Below are 20,937 nucleotides of genomic sequence, written 5' to 3' on the forward strand. Positions count from 1 at the left end.
AAAGTCATAAACCTATATAAATGGTAGCAAAGGTTATTCTTTTTTTGCTTTCTTTATTCTTTGAACTCTGTTGAACTTTAAAAAGACTTGATATGTGAGTTTAAATGTCAAACATGTATTTTTACCATCATAAAACTAAAACAGTGCTGTACTGAGTGTATTGTACTTACCACAGCAGAGAGCAAAGCGGAATGACGGCAGTTGGTGCAGTGATTAGTTAAAGACTGATGAGGCGTTCAGGTGGTGCTTGGAAATTTGAGCATCAGTTTGAACATCAATAATGAGCATATATATTTCTCTGTCATAGAGAGACAGAGAAAAAAATACACAAGACTCACCAGCATACAAATTGGTACTTTTTCTCTTTATGTCACTCATTCGCTTATACTCAGGAAAGAGGGCAACTGGCATTAAATTAGCAAATAAAAAGTATGTCATCTTGAACTGTTTTATGGATTTTATTTTAAGACTACTTTGAGCGTATTCGTGGGGAGATAAACTATACAGACTAAAAACAGAGACATTAAATGAGATTCGATTATTTAAAATGTGGGAAAATACACTACAGACAGGTAGATGCTGTGAGCTTTAATTATCCAGTCAGAAAAGATTATTTTAAAGTCATCAACTGACTAAAACTGCCGAGGTATGAAAAACCTGTGTGGAGAAGACAAGTCCACCAATACACAATCAACTTGAATTTAACAGGGCAATAATTCAGGGCTCTATTCAGTTAGCCTATATTAACTACTGACATACTGTTAATCTGTGGCAAAAGCCTGTCAAACCTGTCTTATTGTACCTATTGAAAAAGTTAATCTTACTACAACTGCTTAGATGTAACACACATTTTTGATTTAATCTTGGCAGAGTGAGAGACAGAGCTCGTTAAGCAGGCAGGTGTGAGCCTGGTTGCTATAGTGACCGCACCCAAGGGCTCCATACACACGGACACAGACATGTGGACTGAAATGAATTAATTGCTGAATTTTGAGTTAAAAATTTTGAATGAGATAAAAAAACAAAAAAAACAACCTGAATTTAACCTGAAAACAACAGTGCTGAACTGCTAAAAGCTGAAGGTTACACAGAAGAAGAAGTTGGAAAAAAGCTGAAAATGTTCTAATTGTAAATTAGAAAAACCTAAGAAATGAGAAAAGAACATTTAGAGTCAGAAAACATCTGAAAGAATATTAAAAGGTCATATTCTTTGAATCACTGAATGACTAAAATGTGATCCCTCCACTTTGATCCACACAGTTTAAAAAGTTTAAATGCCTGAGCTTTGAAAGACACGGTGTTGGAAAGAGAACAATAATGGCGACAATTTGAGGGTAAAATGATGGCTGTAACACTGTGGACACAGCAGCAGTTGAAAGAGAAGTGCTTAAGATGAATCTTGGCACAGTGGCAGGCAGAGCTCGTTAAGCAGGCAGGTGTGAGCCTGGTTGCTATAGTGACTGCACCCAATGGCTCCATACACACGTACACAGACATGCACCTCACTTTTGCTGCTTAAAATGAACAGAAAAGTCAGGCCCAAACAAATTCTTCCCAAATGAAAAGTACATGTCGTATTGACAAAATTCTTTCACCGTGAGCGACAGCCATGTCTAGTCTACCTAATTCTCAGTTTTCATGCCTGTGGAGTTTATTATATGGACGTGGTGACAGTGTAAAGACACCATGCTCTTCTGATTTTCAAACGAACCTTCTGAGCCATTTTAACATTAGAGTCTATGGAAGAGTTGGAGGGAGGAGGCTGTGCATTGGTGACATTTATGAAAGAACCATAACACCTAGTACAATAGTAAACACATTGGATGAAAGAGGACAGCCATGGCTACGTTTTGAGGGTAAAATCATACCTGTAGAGCAAACGCTGTGGACACAGCAGCAGTTTTAAAAAAGATTTTAAGATTAATTTTTTTGCTCCTCTCACTCTAGCAGTTGAGCTGTCTCACTCTAGCCCCAACATTCCGTCCCATACACACCCATTATAAACTCTGAAACGGGTGAAAAAACATCATGAAACTTAAACTGGAACTGAAGAAAAAGTATAATAGATATTGAAAAGATAAATACAAGTTGAATAGTTGAATGTCTTGTCTTCGTTTTAAAGTTTGAATGGTGGCTCTATGTCAATGTATGTGGAAGTAGTAAGAGTTTAAAAATGAGTAAGTTGAATGAGAATTTGAAGGGTCTCCCCATTGAAATACATGGGAAATTTTTGTTGAATAAAGTTGAATAAAATTAAAAATATAAATGTTAAAAATGAGAAAATTAGAAGCAGTCATGTCCAAAATAATAGGAATCTAACGATGTTTGAATGGTTTTTCTAAGTTGAACGGTTTTGAAGGAGTAGGCTTTGAAAAAACGTACGGAAAAATAAAATATAATAATAATAATAATAATAAAGATTAGAAGAACAATACTGTGAATGCTTTTCAAGCATTCACACTAATAAAGATTAGAAGAACAATACTGTGAATGCTTTTCAAGCATTCACACTAATAATAATAAAGATTAGAAGAACAATACTGTGAATGCTTTTCAAGCATTCACACTAACTAGAAAGTGCATTTTCTGAAGAAACTGCAGTGTGAATGCTTGAATCTGAATGTATGGACTGAAATGAATTAATTGCTGAATTTTGAGTTAAAAATTTTGAATGAGATAAAAAAACAAAAAAAACAAAACTGAATTTAACCTGAAAACAACAGTGCTGAACTGCTAAAAGCTGAAGGTTACACAGAAGAAGAAGTTGGAAAAAAGCTGAAAATGTTTTAATTGTAAATTAGAAAAACCTAAGAAATGAGAAAAGAACATTTAGAGTCAGAAAACATCTGAAAGAATATTAAAAGGTCATATTCTTTGAATCACTGAATGACTCAAATGTGATCCCTCCACTTGGATCCACACAGTTTAAAAAGTTTACATCTCTGAGCTTTGAAAGACAAGATGTTGGAAAGAGAACAACGATGGCGACGTTTTGAGGGTAAAATGATGGCTGTAACACTGTGGAGACAGCAGCAGTTGAAAGAGAAGTGTTTAAGATGAATCTTGGCAGAGTGAGAGAGAGAGCTCGTTAAGCAGGCAGGTGTGAGCCTGGTTGCTATAGTGACCGCACCCAATGGCTCCATACACACGGACACAGACATGCACCTCACTTTTGCTGCTTAAAATGAACAGAAAAGTCAGGCCGAAACAAATCGTTCCCATATGAAAAGTACAAGTCGTATTGACGAAATTCTTTCACCGTGAGCGACAGCAATGTCTAGTCTACTGAATTCTCAGTTTTCATGCCTGTGGAGTTTATTATATGGACGTGGTGACAGTGGAAAGACACCATGCTCTTCTGATTTTCAAAAGAACCTTCTGAGCCATTTTAACATTAGAGTCTATGGAAGAGTTGGAGGGAGGAGGCTGTGCATTGGTGACATTTATGAAAGAACCATAACACCTAGGACAATAGTAAACACATTGGATGAAAGAGGACAGCGATGGCTACGTTTTGAGGGTAAAATGGTGGCTGTAGAGCAAACGCTGCGGACACAGCAGCAGTTTTAAAAAATATTTTAAGATTAATTTTTTTGCTCCTCTCACTCTAGCAGTTGAGCTCTCTCACTCTAGCCCCAACATTCCGTCCCATACACACCCATTATAAACTCTGAAACGGGTGAAAAAACATCATGAAACTTAAACTGGAACTGAAGAAAAAGTATAATAGATATTGAAAAGATAAATACAAGTTGAATAGTTGAATGTCTTGTCTTCGTTTTAAAGTTTGAATGGTGGCTCTATGTCAATGTATGTGGAAGTAGTAAGAGTTTAAAAATGAGTAAGTTGAATGAGGATTTGAAGGGTCTCCCCATTGAAATACATTATAAATTTTTGTTGAATAAAGTTGAATAAAATTAAAAATATAAATGTTAAAAATATGAAAAATAGAAGCAGTGTTGTCCAAAAGAATAGGAATCTAACGGTGTTTGAATGGTTTTTCTAAGTTGAACGGTTTTGAAGGAGTAGGATTACAAAAAACGTACGGAATAGATAAAATATAATAATAACTAGAAAGTGCATTTTCTGAAGAAACTGCAGTGTGAATGCTTGAATCTGAATGTATGCACTGAAATGAATTAATTGCTGAATGTTAAGTTAAAAATCTGAATGAGCTGGAAAATACAGAATTTTTAACCTGAAAATAAAAGTGCAGAACTTTTGAAAGCTGATGTTCACACAGAAGAAGTTGGAAAAAGCTAAGCATGTTTAAAATGTAAATAATAAAAAGATGAGTAATGACAAAAGAAAATTTAGAGTCAGAAAACCTCTGAATGAATATTAAAAGTTCATATTCTTCTAATTGAAATGAACTTAAAAGATGAACAAACATTCTGCAGAAAATACAAACTTTAATATACAGCATGATGTTTTTCAGACATATACACATGTGTATATCATGTTTAATAGTATTACATACATCAATTTGTTTTGTATGTCATAGAAAATAACATAAAAATCTTAAGTCATATTTTACAGCTTCTTTCTGAAAAGGACTGGTAGAATAAAGAAAAATAACTAAATTAAATAACTAAATAAAAAATAATGAGCAACATATGAAATACATGAAAATTCAACTTTTAAAACCACAATCCTGAACCTTTAAATTGTGTTGGTTTCTTAGAACATGGCTGAACAGCTGTTTCTATCGGTCTACTTAATCTTCTGATCTGTCTACACATCTTTTTATTACTCATTCTTTTTTATGTTTTAATGTAAACAGAGTCCACACAGTGGTAAAAGAGAACTGTATAGAGATTTGTGAGTAAACTCAAATGAAAGCCTAAGGTGGTGACACAGTTTAACACATGCAAATAATCAAATAAACACATTAGTCCTTTTTGTGAACATGGATAAATAAGTATCAATACAGCATTGTTCAGCCATGCCACTAAATGCTTTTTTACACATTGTTTTAACCTGGGCTCAGACACAAAGTCCCAAATTTAGTTAGTCCCTGACTTTGAGTTGTGGTTATGACTAATTATTATACACAAGGCTTTATCTATCTAAACTCTAAGGACACAAATATGAAAAAACCTATACTTACCAGCTGATACCCCACACTACACACTAGGTGTGCCATGTGACCTGAAACTTTGGTACAAAATCATCATAATCATTCTGTTAACACTGTTTTTTAACACTGTTTGTGTTGCTGTTCAGCAGTTTAAAATGTTTTAGATTGGATTACATGGAATGAATTTGAATTTTCTTGGGGGTTTTTGTATGTGTTTCGTTCTCAGCAGATTTTTTCTTCCATACTGTTGAATTCCAGTTACCACATTTCTGGTCATATGACATCCCAAGTGCCCACTTAAAAAAATCCCCACAGTTAATTCAACATTAAAACAAAATAAAAAAAATGTTAAATAAATAAAGGTTTGCTCTGTGATGAAATATTAAATAAGCATACATTGTACAGAGCACTAACAATGAAAACAATCCTTTAGCCTGTTGATCAGAGAGAGGCAGTCATTATGTCCATTTAAAACCTGTAATCACAGAGCACAATGTTTCTGTGAAACTATGAAGTCCCATATGATCCTCATCACGTCCAGTGACTTCAGAGTGGATCCTCCCTGTCATCCGGCCAGTGTTTGATGTGTGGCAAGCAGCACAGAAGCAGGATAGCTGAGGACTTTAAAAGAAGAGCAGAAAACGGGAACATATGTAGTTGTAAATGTAAATATCAGTGATACTTGTCTTGTCAAAGGGAATAAAATAATGAAAATGTTAACTTACACACTCATTTAGAGAGGATCTTGACACTGCACAGAGGAGGCACAGTCAGTCTGACAATGATGGTGATCTCCAGGGATGTTTTCCTGCAGCAACATTCCTGCCAACTGGCCATATGATCCAGAGTAGTTGGTTTGTAATGAACAGAAAGGTGTATATGTTAGGTAGTGTGCACTCAGAGCTGGTCCTAAGAAACAAACACATCCTGTAATAAACTGAATACCTGTAGTAGTGCTGCTGCAAATATGAAGCCCTTCTATCATGAGTGGTTTCAAAGAAGGTGTTTTGGAGGCTCGGTCACAGAAACTGTGCAGTCTGTTCAGTCCTGAGTGTCTCAGCTCTGATGGGGATGGATCACAGAGGGAAACACCTGAGTACAGACATTACAATACACTCTAACACTCCTAAGGTCAAGTGAAAACACAATTTAAACACTTTACAAAGAATGAACACATGTTTTCATGGAAATTATGTCATTAACCCTTTTTGTTGTGAGTAAATCTCACCGACTGCTTGTGGGACAAGCTAGAAGGAGGACTTATCACAGAATGTCTCCTGTGCTCCAGATGTGAAGTCTCACGCTCTGATCGTACGGCGATGAAGATGGTGATGATGAAGCCTCTCTGATCTGTGGCATTACAGTTTCTAGCTGCTATGTGCTTCACACTGTTGGATCTTACATGTGAAGCTTGGAGAAGACACAGGAGGACTGTGTCTCTCTTAAAAAAGAAAAAGAAAAAAGGAAACCTAACACCCCCCCCCCCCTCAGCTCCCACCGTAAACCCCCCCCCCCCCCACTCAACTCCCCAACCTCACACCATCCAATGTCTATACAAATGTAGGGTATCAGCTGGTAACAGAAAGCAAGTGTTACATATGTACTACTTATGTAACACTGCTGAAACATTTCTGGCCAGAAATGTGCAGTTATCAACCCAGACCCACCCTGATGATTGCACTGGCCGAAACATGATAAAAGCTCATAAAAATGTATGTTTCATCGAAAGATTTGTCCAAAAATATAATCGTATACTTTTGAAAAAGTTTAAAGTTTATAACAAACCAAAATAATAACATTTTTGTAAATACTATTTCAAAATAGAGGCACACATAAAGTGGCTTAACTGTCATTATTGCTGTAATTAGGTTTGTTTGTTTGTTTGTTTGTTTGTTTGTTTGTTTGTTTGTTTTTTTAAAAAGCAACCTTTAGTCATTATTGTTCTCTCAGAAACAATGAAGAAGCTGTTGAACATTTATGTGTTGTGTAGGCAATCCTCTGGTCCACCCTCCCTCCCTCCCAGCCACAGTGAGACTGGGGCAGCCTGGCAGGATGTTGAAGCCTGGCTGCAGAGAGGATATGCCTACACTATTCATTTTAAACTGCTATATTTGATTTTTCTGACATTTATAGGTTACTGTTAGTGAATTTTAGATTTTCTGTGATAAATAAAATTGTCATCTTTTACTGATATCATTACTTAATTCATGTAATTGTATTTTATGTAAACAATTCAAACATTATACTGCAATGCAGGGCGTCAACTTTTAAATATCGCTCTACTTTCTTAAGTCATTCAAAAATATAGAAATTACTTACTGTATTCAAAGATCTAGATCATGAATCATCACAGGACAATACACAGTATACTGGGTCATGGTAACTATGGTATGTCTTCATGACTCCAGAATGGAGACATCGCTCTGGATGAGAAATGAAAATTAGGTCAAGCAGTGTGTTCTTCTCTGTGGTAGGGGCAGTGATGACCTGTGCGTATCCCCTAGACTCAAACAGCTCCAGGATTGGTTTGTTTGCACTGGATAAAACATTCTCATTAAAATCACCACAAACTATGATGGGATGACAGTCCATGATCTCCAATGAGTCTAATAGGCTTACCAGGTTTTTCAGGAATGGCCTCAGAGTGTAGTCTGGAGGTCTGTATACAACTGCAATCAGAGCACTGACTGGTGCTTCAACCTTTAAAGCCAGAAATTCAAGGTCAGTTACATTATGGATGTACTGTTTTTCATGCACTTGAATGTCACTTTTCACATAAACAGCAACTCCACCACCACTTCTGTTTGCCATCTGGGGAAAGTTTGTGTAGGACAGGTGTCTGTTGCGTTTGAACAAATTGTAATTTTCCAAGTGGAGACTCTCTGCGACAAAAGAGCCCCGCAGGTGTGTTTCTGTTAGGCACAAAACATCTGCTAGACACAATTCATGGTGACTTTTGATGTCATTAATGTGAGCTGGCAGTCCCTCTGTATTATGATGAACAATGGTGAAAACCTCTGACCTGCTCAGTGTTTGCCTCACGTGTAGAAGAGGCATCATGTCATCAAGGTTGGCTTGTCTCATGTTCTCAAGCGCTGCAGTGATTTCTGGGTTGGTGAATATTTTTTTCTCCTCCATATCAAGAAGATACAGTCCACTGAGAGACGTCACTCTACTGACAGCTACGTAGGCCATGCCGGGCTCAAAAATGCTCTTAAGAGAGACAACAGCTGATGTAGTTGTCATACCCTGTACCTTATGTATTGTACATGCAAAGGCCAGCTTCACTGGGAACTGTCTTCGTACCACTCCTTTCTGCTTCAGATTCTCCTCTGCTCTCTCAATGTACACCATGTCGTCTGCTGGTGTGCGGTTATTCTTTCCAGATGTCTCATTATCCATTTTAAGTCCAAGCTTGATGATGTGTTGGTCGTTTTCAGAGTGAACTACTCTAAGTAGTATTCCAAAAGCTCCATTAACCAAACCATTTTGTATGTCAATGTTTCTGGTGAGCATGACACGAGCTCCTTCTGCAACTTTCAGTGTGTCTGGTAACTCGTTTTTACCTCCTTTCAATGGTCTGTCTTGAAGTGCCATTCTGCCAGTTCTAGGATCTTTTCTATAATCATCTGCATGGATGTCAATGATATGAGTGTGGAGCAGAGCCAGTGTTGCAGAGTTGTGTGCATCCACTTCTTTATTAGTTGCAAAAATGTGCAACGCATCAGTTGGACAATGGGCTGGTTCAGTTATGGCCTGTAACAACAAATCTCTATCTGCTTCGCAAAGCTCATCCAACTTTCCTTTCACACGAATTCTGTTCAGCATCTCTGCAAAGACAACATCATCTTTCTGACGCATAATCTCAGTCAGAGTGATCATCTGAAAATGCTCCCGCCACAGGTCGATCTCAGACGGGTCGTGCACACAGAGAGGTTTAGACTGTCGCACTGGGGGTAGCTGATAGAAGTCTCCGACAGCAATGACTGACATGCCTCCAAAGGGTCTCCGAGTCCCTTTGATCTGTTTGAGTCTTGCATCTACATATGCAAACAGATGTCTTGACACCATAGACACTTCGTCAATGACGATTATTTCAGCATTCAAAAGTTCTGATCTGACTTCATCCAGCTGATTGCCAAGTCCCTGAATGGGAGGTTTTAAGCTTCTAGGCAGCTTGAGAAGAGAATGCAGTGTTGTTCCAGAAATGTTAAAAGCTGCAGTCCCAGTGAAAGCAGTTAACAGGACAGTGGGTTTTGATATGTCAACGTCGTCTGCATATCTGGGCACTTTGCTCAGTATCTTAGATGCTTCTGAGTAGATGCATTTGATAAGATGTGATTTTCCTGTTCCAGCACCACCATTAATATAAAAGAAAAACTGCTCTGGATTTAGAGCACAGACTCTTTTAATGCACCAGTCTCTAACTGCATAAAATATGCAGGCTTGCTTCTTGTTCAGATTCTGAAACATCTGACGTAACAATGTGGGATCAATAGCAGGGGGTTCCCTGATGGCTCTGACTTCTGTTGAAGCATCAGCCTGACGGCTGTAGTCGGGCACATCTTCCTGTTCATTTTCATTGTCTCGCTCTCTTTCTTGTTCGACAAGTGGCAACCTTACGAGATCTGATTCAGGTGCCAGATTACACCATTCGTCAGTCACACCTCTGTTCTGCTCATATTCCTCAACAGCACTCTCGATCTCCTCACTGTTTTTCTCATATTTTTCTCTGTTTCTTTTGACAATGTGTTGCACGTACTCAAGATGGTCAGTACCTGGTAGCTGTACACAGCCAGCACCATAGAAAGCCTGATAGGTTGGCAACGATGGTGTTTTCAGTTCGTGGTCTGAACGATGAGGAAGGTACAGTTTAAGCAGTCTTCCGTAATATTGCTCTGGATGTTTTTCTTGTGAGCAGCGGTGAAATCTGATGATAGCAGGCTTATTGTTTTTGCGCCTTTGCACAAACCCCATCTCATTGAGAAGGGGCAAAACATCTTTACCTTTTTTCTGTTGGCCATAGACAATCCTGCAAGTAGCAGCAAAGTCTGCCATGCACATCTCCTCATACTCTGGTGTTTCAGGTCTGGCTTTGTATTTGTCATTCAAAGATGTCATCCAAACATTGGAAGACTCAGGTGTTGTGTTGTCCAGAACTGACAGGGGACGACTCATTTTCACAGGATTATCATCAGTTGGAATGAATATTACAGCACGTGAGCATTGCTTCATGTGAAGACCACATGCACGAGCAACACACTCCTGTGCACTGATCTCTCGCTTCTTTGAATATGCCTGCATGACGGCTCTCATTTCATCGCACTCATTTACACTGTCCTTATGGGAGTTCTCAATGACAGTTTTCAGGTACTCAGATAGCCCGCCCTCTTTTTTTGATATATATTTCATTAAATAATTTGCAGCACCAAAAGCATCTAAAACAAAGCTTATGTCGATATTACTGTTCCAGGCTTCAAGCAGATGTGGATTATAGCCGTTTATCCAAGAGTCTTTTGGATCACGCTTTAGTATGATCGTACTCCTCATGTTCATTTTATTCAGGTATCTCTCATATTCTGCATGTGTCAACTTGCATCTTTCCAAGAGCTGCTCTAAACTCATGGAAGCAGTTTCAGGTTCATTCAGCAGCTGGTTCAGTGGTCTGAGCTTGTTCTTTGCCGTTTCTACTTCCAGTGCATCATCCTCACTGGGTCTTGTGATCATTGTCTCATTGCAGGGTGGTTTGGGAAAACCAAAACGGCACCCGGAGCTTAAACTCCTAAAGCACGTCTTTGTGTGGTTCTTACTGTGTTTTTGCACTTCTGTTACTTTTTTGTACAGTTCAGGTTGTTTATGTGGATCAGGCAGCTGAGCTGTGATGTATTTGTTTATAAAATCAAGAACAGTTTGCTCATCATCCTCCTCAAACACAGGAGCACCTTCTACCCACAGGAGGCAGTGTATGTGTGGGCTTCCTCTGTGCTGAAACTCAACTCTGTAAAAGTAGTCAATGACTTTGCCAAGTGGCTCTGCGGGAGATAAGAGTAAATCTCTGAATAATGCTTCAACTCTCTTGTCAAACATGCGCATTGTTGTGACAGGATTGCTTCTCAGGATGTCACACTTTGCTGACCAGTCGAGTCCTTCAAAATTCACTTGTTCACCTTGCTGCCTTGTTATTGCCTCGATCACTTCAGGCCAGCGCATTTCAGCAGCTGAAAATGTGCAAAAGAACGTGGGAGTTCCCAACTGTCTGATCATGGCAAAAAGATCTCTTGTTGTTTTCTCCCAATAGGCTGGGGTTCCTCTCAGAGGCTGCATGAATCTCACTGCATCTTTATTTCGCACCAGTTTCTCCACCTCATGTTTATCTTGTAACATGCCTGAGGTTATTTTTCTACCATCTCTGGTCAGAGGCTTTGCCTTCCTTAACTGTACTGTCATGCTGGATGTAGCCAAGTGTATTTCAGTCACAAACTGTGCAAAGAATAAATAGTTTGTGTCTTTGGCAAAACGATCATCAATGCAGAAAAGTCTTGATTTGAAATACCCACTGGGGGATACTTTGATCAGCCTTCTTTCATCAAGTGTGTTTTGGCCTGTAGGAAACTGCACAGGGAAGGCCATGGCCTCCAGTTTAGGTGTTTTGAAAAAACTTATTGGATTGTTTCTCTCTGCAGGAGCAACAGAGTAGATTCCTTCACTGAAACATAATATCTCCTCAGCCACATCAGGGGGCTGCAAACAGGACTCGAGTGCAAAACCACCATTAGTCAGTCCATCTGCTTGCTCTGAATCATCTCTCATCTGTTCATGCGATTGTTCACCATCACAGGGTAACGTGTCAATGTCCTGTTCATTTTTATTTTGTGCTTCACTCAGTGCATTTTTCTCACAGCTGTCAATTTCCATTAAATCAGCCTCATCATAATCGTCCTCATTCATGTTTTCATCATCATCATCATCTTCATCAGGAAGTGTTGGATCACACAGCTCAGCATCATCTCTGATGCTCACATCCTTATACTGTGGATGAATCTGCTTGAGTTTATGCAGTGCTTGCACAAGTTTAGACCAGCTTACAGTCTGAAACAGCTGATGACCTTTGTAAGACAAGCGTCTCTTCAGTTTTATTCTCATGACCTGAGAATTAATTCTTAATCGAGGCAATGCTTCAACAGTTTCCTGTACCTCTGATGGGACACAGACCACATTTCCTCTAATTGCTCTTTGTCTGCCTTTGGGAAGAGGAATGATCTTGGCAAATGGTATGCACTTGGCTATGAGATGTCTCTCCAGTATGTTGAGATCAGACAGTTCAGGTGGAGTATCAGCAAGATCCAGTTTATTGGCAACAGCAAGCGCTGGCATGGATCCATTTTTAAGATGATCGTGGCAGGTGTGACAAATCCACTCTCTCTTTCTCTCATCGGGAACATTGCACTGCTCATTTCTGCAGTTTTCATCACAAACATGAACAAATCTTCCAGTCAAACATGTTGCAACCACATGTGGGTTTTTGACATACTTTGACCTTGTGCAGGGTCGCACTTGGTTTGGAAATGAAGCCTTGAAGCATACAGTACATGGGTATGATGGTCCAGCTTTGATTTGTGATTTGAACACAGATATGGCCTCGTTGATCACACTGTTGTCACTCTCTTGGGTTTGTCTGTTCACCCATCTGTATTTCCTTTTTATTTTCATTGCACATCTCATGTTGTGCATAATCCTGAATGCAAGATTACTTTGATACCTGTCTCGCATTAGTTGTTTCATTAGTTGTCTGTGTCTTACTCTGAATGCGTTATCACGTGCATAACGCTGAGTCACTCGAGATCTCTGTCTCTCTCTGAATTCAGGGTTTTCTTGATACCTTTTAGTGATATAGTTTTTTTGTTTTTGTCTAAATTCAGCATTGTCACAGTAGCGTCTTTTAATATATTGTTGTTGTTTCTTTCTGAATTCATCGTTCTCACAGTAGCGTCTTTTAATATATTGTTGTTGTTTCTTTCTGAATTCATCGTTCTCACAGTAGCGTCTTTTAATATATTGTTGTTGTTTCTTTCTGAATTCATCGTTCTCACAGTAGCGTCTTTTAATATATTGTTGTTGTTTCTTTCTGAATTCATCGTTCTCACAGTAGCGTCTTTTAATATATTGTTGTTGTTTCTTTCTAACTGTAGCATTCTCAGAAAAACGTTTTTTAACATATTGTTTTTGTTTCTTTCTGAATTCATCATTTTCACAGTAACGTCTTTTCATATACTGTTGTCTTTTCTGTCTAACTTCAGGATTGTTTTTATATGCCTCGCTTGTGCAAGATTTTTTCTTTTCTTTGTAATTTTTATTTGAAGCATACTTTTGTTGTTCTTTCCTTTTTTGGTTTTCTTTTCTCTTATTTCTGGGTTTCTCTGATGCCATTAATCTTCTTTTCATTTTGTTCCTTTGTTGTTTATTAACTTTTTTCAGTTTTTGTAAAACTATATCAGAAAGGTCACAGGCAGCAACATTTGTTATGGCAGCATTTGATTGACATGAAAAAGCATCACTTGATGGAAGGAAACTTAATTCACTGCATAGTTGTTCAGTGGGTATATTAGGAGGTTCATTCTGATCTTCATATGATGTGAACTGAGTCATTTGGTCTTCTTTTTGTTTCACCATTTGACAAAAGATGTTCTCAGTCAGATCAGTGGTTGTGTTTCTCCTTGGAGAAGAGGGGTTTGCTTCATCAACAGTTGCATCAGAGTGAGTAGGTGCCACAGCAGTGGCAGCTGTTGGTCTGCAGACTGTGTCTGTGATAGTATCACTCAGGTTGACTGTGCTCATACTGTAGAACTGCACAGGCTTCAGCTCATAGTTACAAGAAGGTGATATCTCCATCATTTCATAAGAATCTTGGATCCTCTTAATCATGTCACTGAGGAGTGTGAATTTCAGCATCACTGCTGTACCACGATTACGTGACTGTAGTAGTAGAGGAAGACCACTGGGTGTTCTGGAGTGTGGATCAAAGAAACCATATTTGCCTGATGTGGATCTGAACACTGCGATACACAATCCACTCATAATCAATAAGGCATACTGCACATCTGACAACAGGCAGCTCAGTCCTGCTTCTAAGCTGAGAAAGGTATCTACTGCTTCCTCTGGAGGTTCTTCAAATGTCCCATACCGGGAAGGCTGTGTCATGTCGACATCATACATAGACCAGCGAGCATCAACTTTGTCTGGCAGCTCATCGGTTGCCAAATGAATATTTTTAGGAAATCTTTTCTTGGCCTCTTTGTACATCACATCACCTTTATCCAAGACCAGATTAAGGTCAGCTGTAGTCATGTTATCATTCTCATGAAGGAAAGCAAGAAATGTGAGTGAGTTACATGTGCACTGCTTGTTTCTGGAGTCTCCATATTTGGGATGAGCCTGGCTGTGAGATGCACAGATATGTGTAACAGAGGGCTGGTTTTCAAAGTTCACTCTTTCTGCATGAGATGGTCCTGCCACATCACTGTGACGGCCTCTTTTTACAATATCAGCATAACCCACCTGTGGGGCACTTGACACCTCAGGTTGGTCTCTATGGTTTACCTGATGATCATTAAATTCATGCTGCAATCCAATCTTTACAGCATCTGCATAGGATACCTGTTGTACATGTGCAGGAACATGTTGACCTGCCTGTTTGACACCATCAGCATTGGTCTTTGCAGACACAAAGTCTTCTGCAGAGCTCTGAGGAAAATCACACTCAGCTTGTTCACATGTTGGTACTTCATGAAACTCATGGAACGTCTTCCAGCGTTGTTTTGCAGCTTGTGACTTTTTCTGCTTCCTTGGCATTTTTACACAAGTGTTTCTCTTAGTCTTTAGAAAATATGTTTATAAAATAAGAGTGGCACAGAGCAGGAGATGTTTTCTTTGTCTTTATATTTCAGTTTTTATTTCTCAGAAACAGATGTCTTTGTTTGTTTGACAGTTTGTCAGTCGAGAGAATAATATGCACTCTCTTTATTGGCTTGGCACAACTTAGCAGCAAGCGCAAAGTGAAAAACAGCTAGAGAGAAAATTTAGAAGAGAGAACAGACAGAGCAGGAGAAACACGGCTGGGAAATCACAATCAAACCGTGAATTAGAGTTTTCTTTATTTGTTCAGTTTGTTCTCAGGTAGAGGCAATATGCACTCTTTATTGCTTTAATGGCTTGGCGTTTTTCAGCAGCAAGCCAAGAGTGAAAAACAGGTAGAGAGAAAATTTAGCAGAGAGAACAGACAGAGCAGGAGAGACACGGCTTTAAATCAAACCGCAGAGTTTTCTTTGTTTGTTCAGTTTGTTCTCAGGTTGAGGCAAAATATGCACTCTTTATTGTTTTATTGGCTTGTGCATTTTTCAGCAGCAAGCCAAAGAGTGAAAAACAGGTAGAGAGAAAATTTAGCAGAGAGAACAGACAGAGCAGGAGAGACACGGCTTTAAATCAAACCGCAATAAGATTCTTGGTTTGGCAAAATTTCTCACAAACCACAGGGTGAAATACAGATGGAAAGAAGGCAGAGACAACAGGTGGAGTAGGACAGAAGATAGAGGGGTTGGGGGGTTGGGATGTGAGATAGAAGACTGGAGATCTGGTCCTTGTTCTTCTTCTGCACACTGTGAACAAAAAACAAGAAAAAAATAATAATTTTAATAAAATTATATCACATGGTAATTGTATGAACTAATTGTGACTACTGAAAAAGGACAAAACAAATATTCAAGCTAAACTGTTGTCGGCTGCCATGTGCAAAAAGTTGCACAATTTGGCACTTTTTAAAAGAATAAATATTTAATTAAATTCAGCAATAATATTTTTAAATACAAATATGATTGAGTGAATTGTTAACTAATCACATGTAATGTGCAAAAATGTACGAAAAAAATATTTTAGCCCAATTGTTAAGCTGAACTTATGTGTATTTATTATAAAAATGTGTTTAAAAGGTCTAGCACAAAGTTTGAACCCATCACTTTAAAGCTTATATTAGTCAGACTCTTTTTTTAAAATTTTGGTGTACTTCTCTAACAGTATGTGCACACCTACCAGGCAAAGCACAGATGTGAGTCAAGTTCCTGAAAGTGTAAGACAAGAAATAACATGTTAGTTGTCTGTACAGTGTTATCAGACTAACAAAAAAACAAAGCCCACACGACATGATACACTGAACTTATAGTCAGCAGGGTAATTATAGAGTAATATAGCACACCAGCTGATACAGCAGCCATTTTATAATTCAAACTAATTAACTGAAGTATTTATTTAAGTACTTATATAAGGCTACTGTTAGACTGTTACTAGCCTTAGCATCGCTGCTAACGCTAGCATTCCTGCTAGCGTTAGCACTTCAGTTAGTGTTAGCACTGCTGGTAGAACTAGCACTCTTACTGTTAAAACTGAGGCACAATGGCAATAATAAAGCTCATTTGTTACTTTTGTCTCACTGACCGCCAATAAATATCACAGGAATATCACAAGAATATTCTTTTTGTCAGTTAACAACTGCTAAGGCTAGTGTTAGCACTATAGCTAGCATTAGCATTGAAGCTAGCGTTAGCACTGCTACTAACAGCAAAAGTCATAAAGTACTCTTACTGTTAAAACTGAGGCACAATGGCAATAATAAATCTCATTTGTTACTTTTGTCTCACTGACCGCCAATAAATATCACAGGAATATCACAAGAATATTCTTTTTGTCAGTTAACAACTGCTAAGGCTAGTGTTGGCACTATAGCTAGCGTTAGCATTGATGCTAGCATTAGCATCGAAGCTAGCATTAGCACTGCTACTAACAGCAAAAGTCATAAAGTACTCTTACTGTTAAAACTGAGGCACAATGGCAATAATAAATCTCATTTGTTACTTTTGTCTCACTGACCGCCAATAAATATCACAGGAATATCACAAGAATATTCTTTTTGTCAGTTAACAACTGCTAAGGCTAGTGTTAGCACTATAGCTAGCATTAGCATTGAAGCTAGCGTTAGCACTGCTGCTAACAGCAAAAGTCATAAACCTATATAAATGGTAGCAAAGGTTATTCTTTTTTTGCTTTCTTTATTCTTTGAACTCTGTTGAACTTTAAAAAGACTTGATATGTGAGTTTAAATGTCAAACATGTATTTTTACCATCATAAAACTAAAACAGTGCTGTACTGAGTGTATTGTACTTACCACAGCAGAGAGCAAAGCGGAATGACGGCAGTTGGTGCAGTGATTAGTTAAAGACTGATGAGGCGTTCAGGTGGTGCTTGGAAATTTGAGCATCAGTTTGAACATCAATAATGAGCATATATATTTCTCTGTCATAGAGAGACAGAGAAAAAAATACACAAGACTCACCAGCATACAAATTGGTACTTTTTCTCTTTATGTCACTCATTCGCTTATACTCAGGAAAGAGGGCAACTGGCATTAAATTAGCAAATAAAAAGTATGTCATCTTGAACTGTTTTATGGATTTTATTTTAAGACTACTTTGAGCGTATTCGTGGGGAGATAAACTATACAGACTAAAAACAGAGACATTAAATGAGATTCGATTATTTAAAATGTGGGAAAATACACTACAGACAGGTAGATGCTGTGAGCTTTAATTATCCAGTCAGAAAAGATTATTTTAAAGTCATCAACTGACTAAAACTGCCGAGGTATGAAAAACCTGTGTGGAGAAGACAAGTCCACCAATACACAATCAACTTGAATTTAACAGGGCAATAATTCAGGGCTCTATTCAGTTAGCCTATATTAACTACTGACATACTGTTAATCTGTGGCAAAAGCCTGTCAAACCTGTCTTATTGTACCTATTGAAAAAGTTAATCTTACTACAACTGCTTAGATGTAACACACATTTTTGATTTAATCTTGGCAGAGTGAGAGACAGAGCTCGTTAAGCAGGCAGGTGTGAGCCTGGTTGCTATAGTGACCGCACCCAAGGGCTCCATACACACGGACACAGACATGTGGACTGAAATGAATTAATTGCTGAATTTTGAGTTAAAAATTTTGAATGAGATAAAAAAACAAAAAAAACAACCTGAATTTAACCTGAAAACAACAGTGCTGAACTGCTAAAAGCTGAAGGTTACACAGAAGAAGAAGTTGGAAAAAAGCTGAAAATGTTCTAATTGTAAATTAGAAAAACCTAAGAAATGAGAAAAGAACATTTAGAGTCAGAAAACATCTGAAAGAATATTAAAAGGTCATATTCTTTGAATCACTGAATGACTAAAATGTGATCCCTCCACTTTGATCCACACAGTTTAAAAAGTTTAAATGCCTGAGCTTTGAAAGACACGGTGTTGGAAAGAGAACAATAATGGCGACAATTTGAGGGTAAAATGATGGCTGTAACACTGTGGACACAGCAGCAGTTGAAAGAGAAGTGCTTAAGATGAATCTTGGCACAGTGGCAGGCAGAGCTCGTTAAGCAGGCAGGTGTGAGCCTGGTTGCTATAGTGACTGCACCCAATGGCTCCATACACACGTACACAGACATGCACCTCACTTTTGCTGCTTAAAATGAACAGAAAAGTCAGGCCCAAACAAATTCTTCCCAAATGAAAAGTACATGTCGTATTGACAAAATTCTTTCACCGTGAGCGACAGCCATGTCTAGTCTACCTAATTCTCAGTTTTCATGCCTGTGGAGTTTATTATATGGACGTGGTGACAGTGTAAAGACACCATGCTCTTCTGATTTTCAAACGAACCTTCTGAGCCATTTTAACATTAGAGTCTATGGAAGAGTTGGAGGGAGGAGGCTGTGCATTGGTGACATTTATGAAAGAACCATAACACCTAGTACAATAGTAAACACATTGGATGAAAGAGGACAGCCATGGCTACGTTTTGAGGGTAAAATCATACCTGTAGAGCAAACGCTGTGGACACAGCAGCAGTTTTAAAAAAGATTTTAAGATTAATTTTTTTGCTCCTCTCACTCTAGCAGTTGAGCTGTCTCACTCTAGCCCCAACATTCCGTCCCATACACACCCATTATAAACTCTGAAACGGGTGAAAAAACATCATGAAACTTAAACTGGAACTGAAGAAAAAGTATAATAGATATTGAAAAGATAAATACAAGTTGAATAGTTGAATGTCTTGTCTTCGTTTTAAAGTTTGAATGGTGGCTCTATGTCAATGTATGTGGAAGTAGTAAGAGTTTAAAAATGAGTAAGTTGAATGAGAATTTGAAGGGTCTCCCCATTGAAATACATGGGAAATTTTTGTTGAATAAAGTTGAATAAAATTAAAAATATAAATGTTAAAAATGAGAAAATTAGAAGCAGTCATGTCCAAAATAATAGGAATCTAACGATGTTTGAATGGTTTTTCTAAGTTGAACGGTTTTGAAGGAGTAGGCTTTGAAAAAACGTACGGAAAAATAAAATATAATAATAATAATAATAATAAAGATTAGAAGAACAATACTGTGAATGCTTTTCAAGCATTCACACTAATAATAAAGATTAGAAGAACAATACTGTGAATGCTTTTCAAGCATTCACACTAATAATAAAGATTAGAAGAACAATACTGTGAATGCTTTTCAAGCATTCACACTAACTAGAAAAATTTGCATTTCCTGCGAAAATGCAGTGTGGATGCTTAAAGCTGAAGCTGTATGCAAAAAGTAGCTGAAAAAGCTGAAAAGTTGCAGAAATTGTAAAAACTTTGCAGAAGCAAAAGAAGTTTGCTAAAATGGAATAACTTAGCAGAACTGCAATATCTTAGAGGAAACATAATACTTGGCAGAAATACAATAGCATAGCAGAATTTAGCAGAAATATTGTAACTTACCAGAAACATGGTAACTTCTCAAAAATACAAGAATTTAGGAGAAATAGTATAAGATAACAGAAAGAATATATTTAGCCAAAAATACTTAAACATTACAGAAACACTATGATTTAGAAAAATAGTACAACAGAGCAGAAATATTGTGATTTACCAGAGACACTGTGATGAACTATGAATATTGTAATTTTAAATTGAGACTATGTTTTAGCACAAATATTATAATTTGGCAGAAATACTATAATTTAGCAGAAATACTATATTAAGCACAAATCTTATAAAATAGCAGAAATAGTATGTTTTAGCACAATAGTAATAAGTTAAACAGAAAAATTGGAAAAGCAAAATGGACAGCTGAAAAAATGCTGAACATGCTGAGGGTCCCTCAAATATACTTGTTAAATGACAAAAATCTGCAAAAAAATTTATTACAGCCACACAATCACAAATATGTACACATGAGGAAACACACATGCACAGAGAGACCCACACACAAGATCCAATTCAGTCAACCAGTCTAAATATATTGAATTTAAATCTTAGAATGAGATCATCCCATTAAAAGCCTTTCTCTCTCTCTCTCTCTCTCTCTCTCTCTGTCACACACACACACACACACACACACACACACACACACACACACACACACACACAGGGAGAGAGAAGTAAGTTTCTAGGTCAGCCTGGGAGCTGGTGAATTTGAATCCACCAATCAGAGAGGCTGTGCACTTTTCCCCACCAAAACAGGTGCATCTGTTTACACACGCAGCAGCACAGAGAGACACAGGATTTTTGCAGTCTATTTCTCATAGTGACGACTCCCCTCAAACAAATGACCGTAATTTCCTAACCGTAGGGGCTATAACGGTCATTCTTACACCGTTTTGTTCAGAAGAGATGGGGGAATCTTCAAGTGTTGACAATTTAATATTAAAATATGAATTTTTAGAGATATATGACATGGATGACTTGTTGACTTAGAAGCCACGAATTCCCCAATATGCAAATTTGAAT

The 20,937-nt window shown here is 37.9% G+C and overlaps 1 protein-coding gene and 1 long non-coding RNA gene across 2 annotated transcripts; both read right to left on the reverse strand.

Moving 5' to 3' along the window:
- Positions 1-4,404: 4,404 nt before the first annotated feature.
- On the reverse strand, positions 4,405-6,538 carry LOC309720830. Its single transcript, XR_014280575.1, has 3 exons — positions 6,026-6,538; positions 5,806-5,909; positions 4,405-5,701 (listed from the first exon to the last, which is right to left on the reverse strand). It is a non-coding gene; the product is annotated as an uncharacterized lncRNA (long non-coding RNA).
- Positions 6,539-9,851: 3,313 nt separating this feature from the next.
- On the reverse strand, positions 9,852-16,580 carry LOC309720787 (uncharacterized protein; the record flags this gene model as incomplete). Its single annotated transcript, XM_082557961.1, has 3 exons — positions 16,163-16,580; positions 13,171-15,732; positions 9,852-9,865 (listed from the first exon to the last, which is right to left on the reverse strand). Exons 2-3 carry the CDS (start codon positions 14,927-14,929, stop codon positions 9,852-9,854), a joined length of 1,773 nt encoding a protein of 590 aa, XP_082414087.1. The 5' UTR covers positions 14,930-15,732; positions 16,163-16,580.
- Between the last annotated feature and the right edge of the window lie 4,357 nt (positions 16,581-20,937).

This window comes from Aulonocara stuartgranti (assembly GCF_965226115.1).
Source record: "Aulonocara stuartgranti genome assembly, chromosome: 13".
In the NCBI taxonomy this organism is placed as follows: Eukaryota; Metazoa; Chordata; class Actinopteri; order Cichliformes; family Cichlidae; genus Aulonocara; species Aulonocara stuartgranti.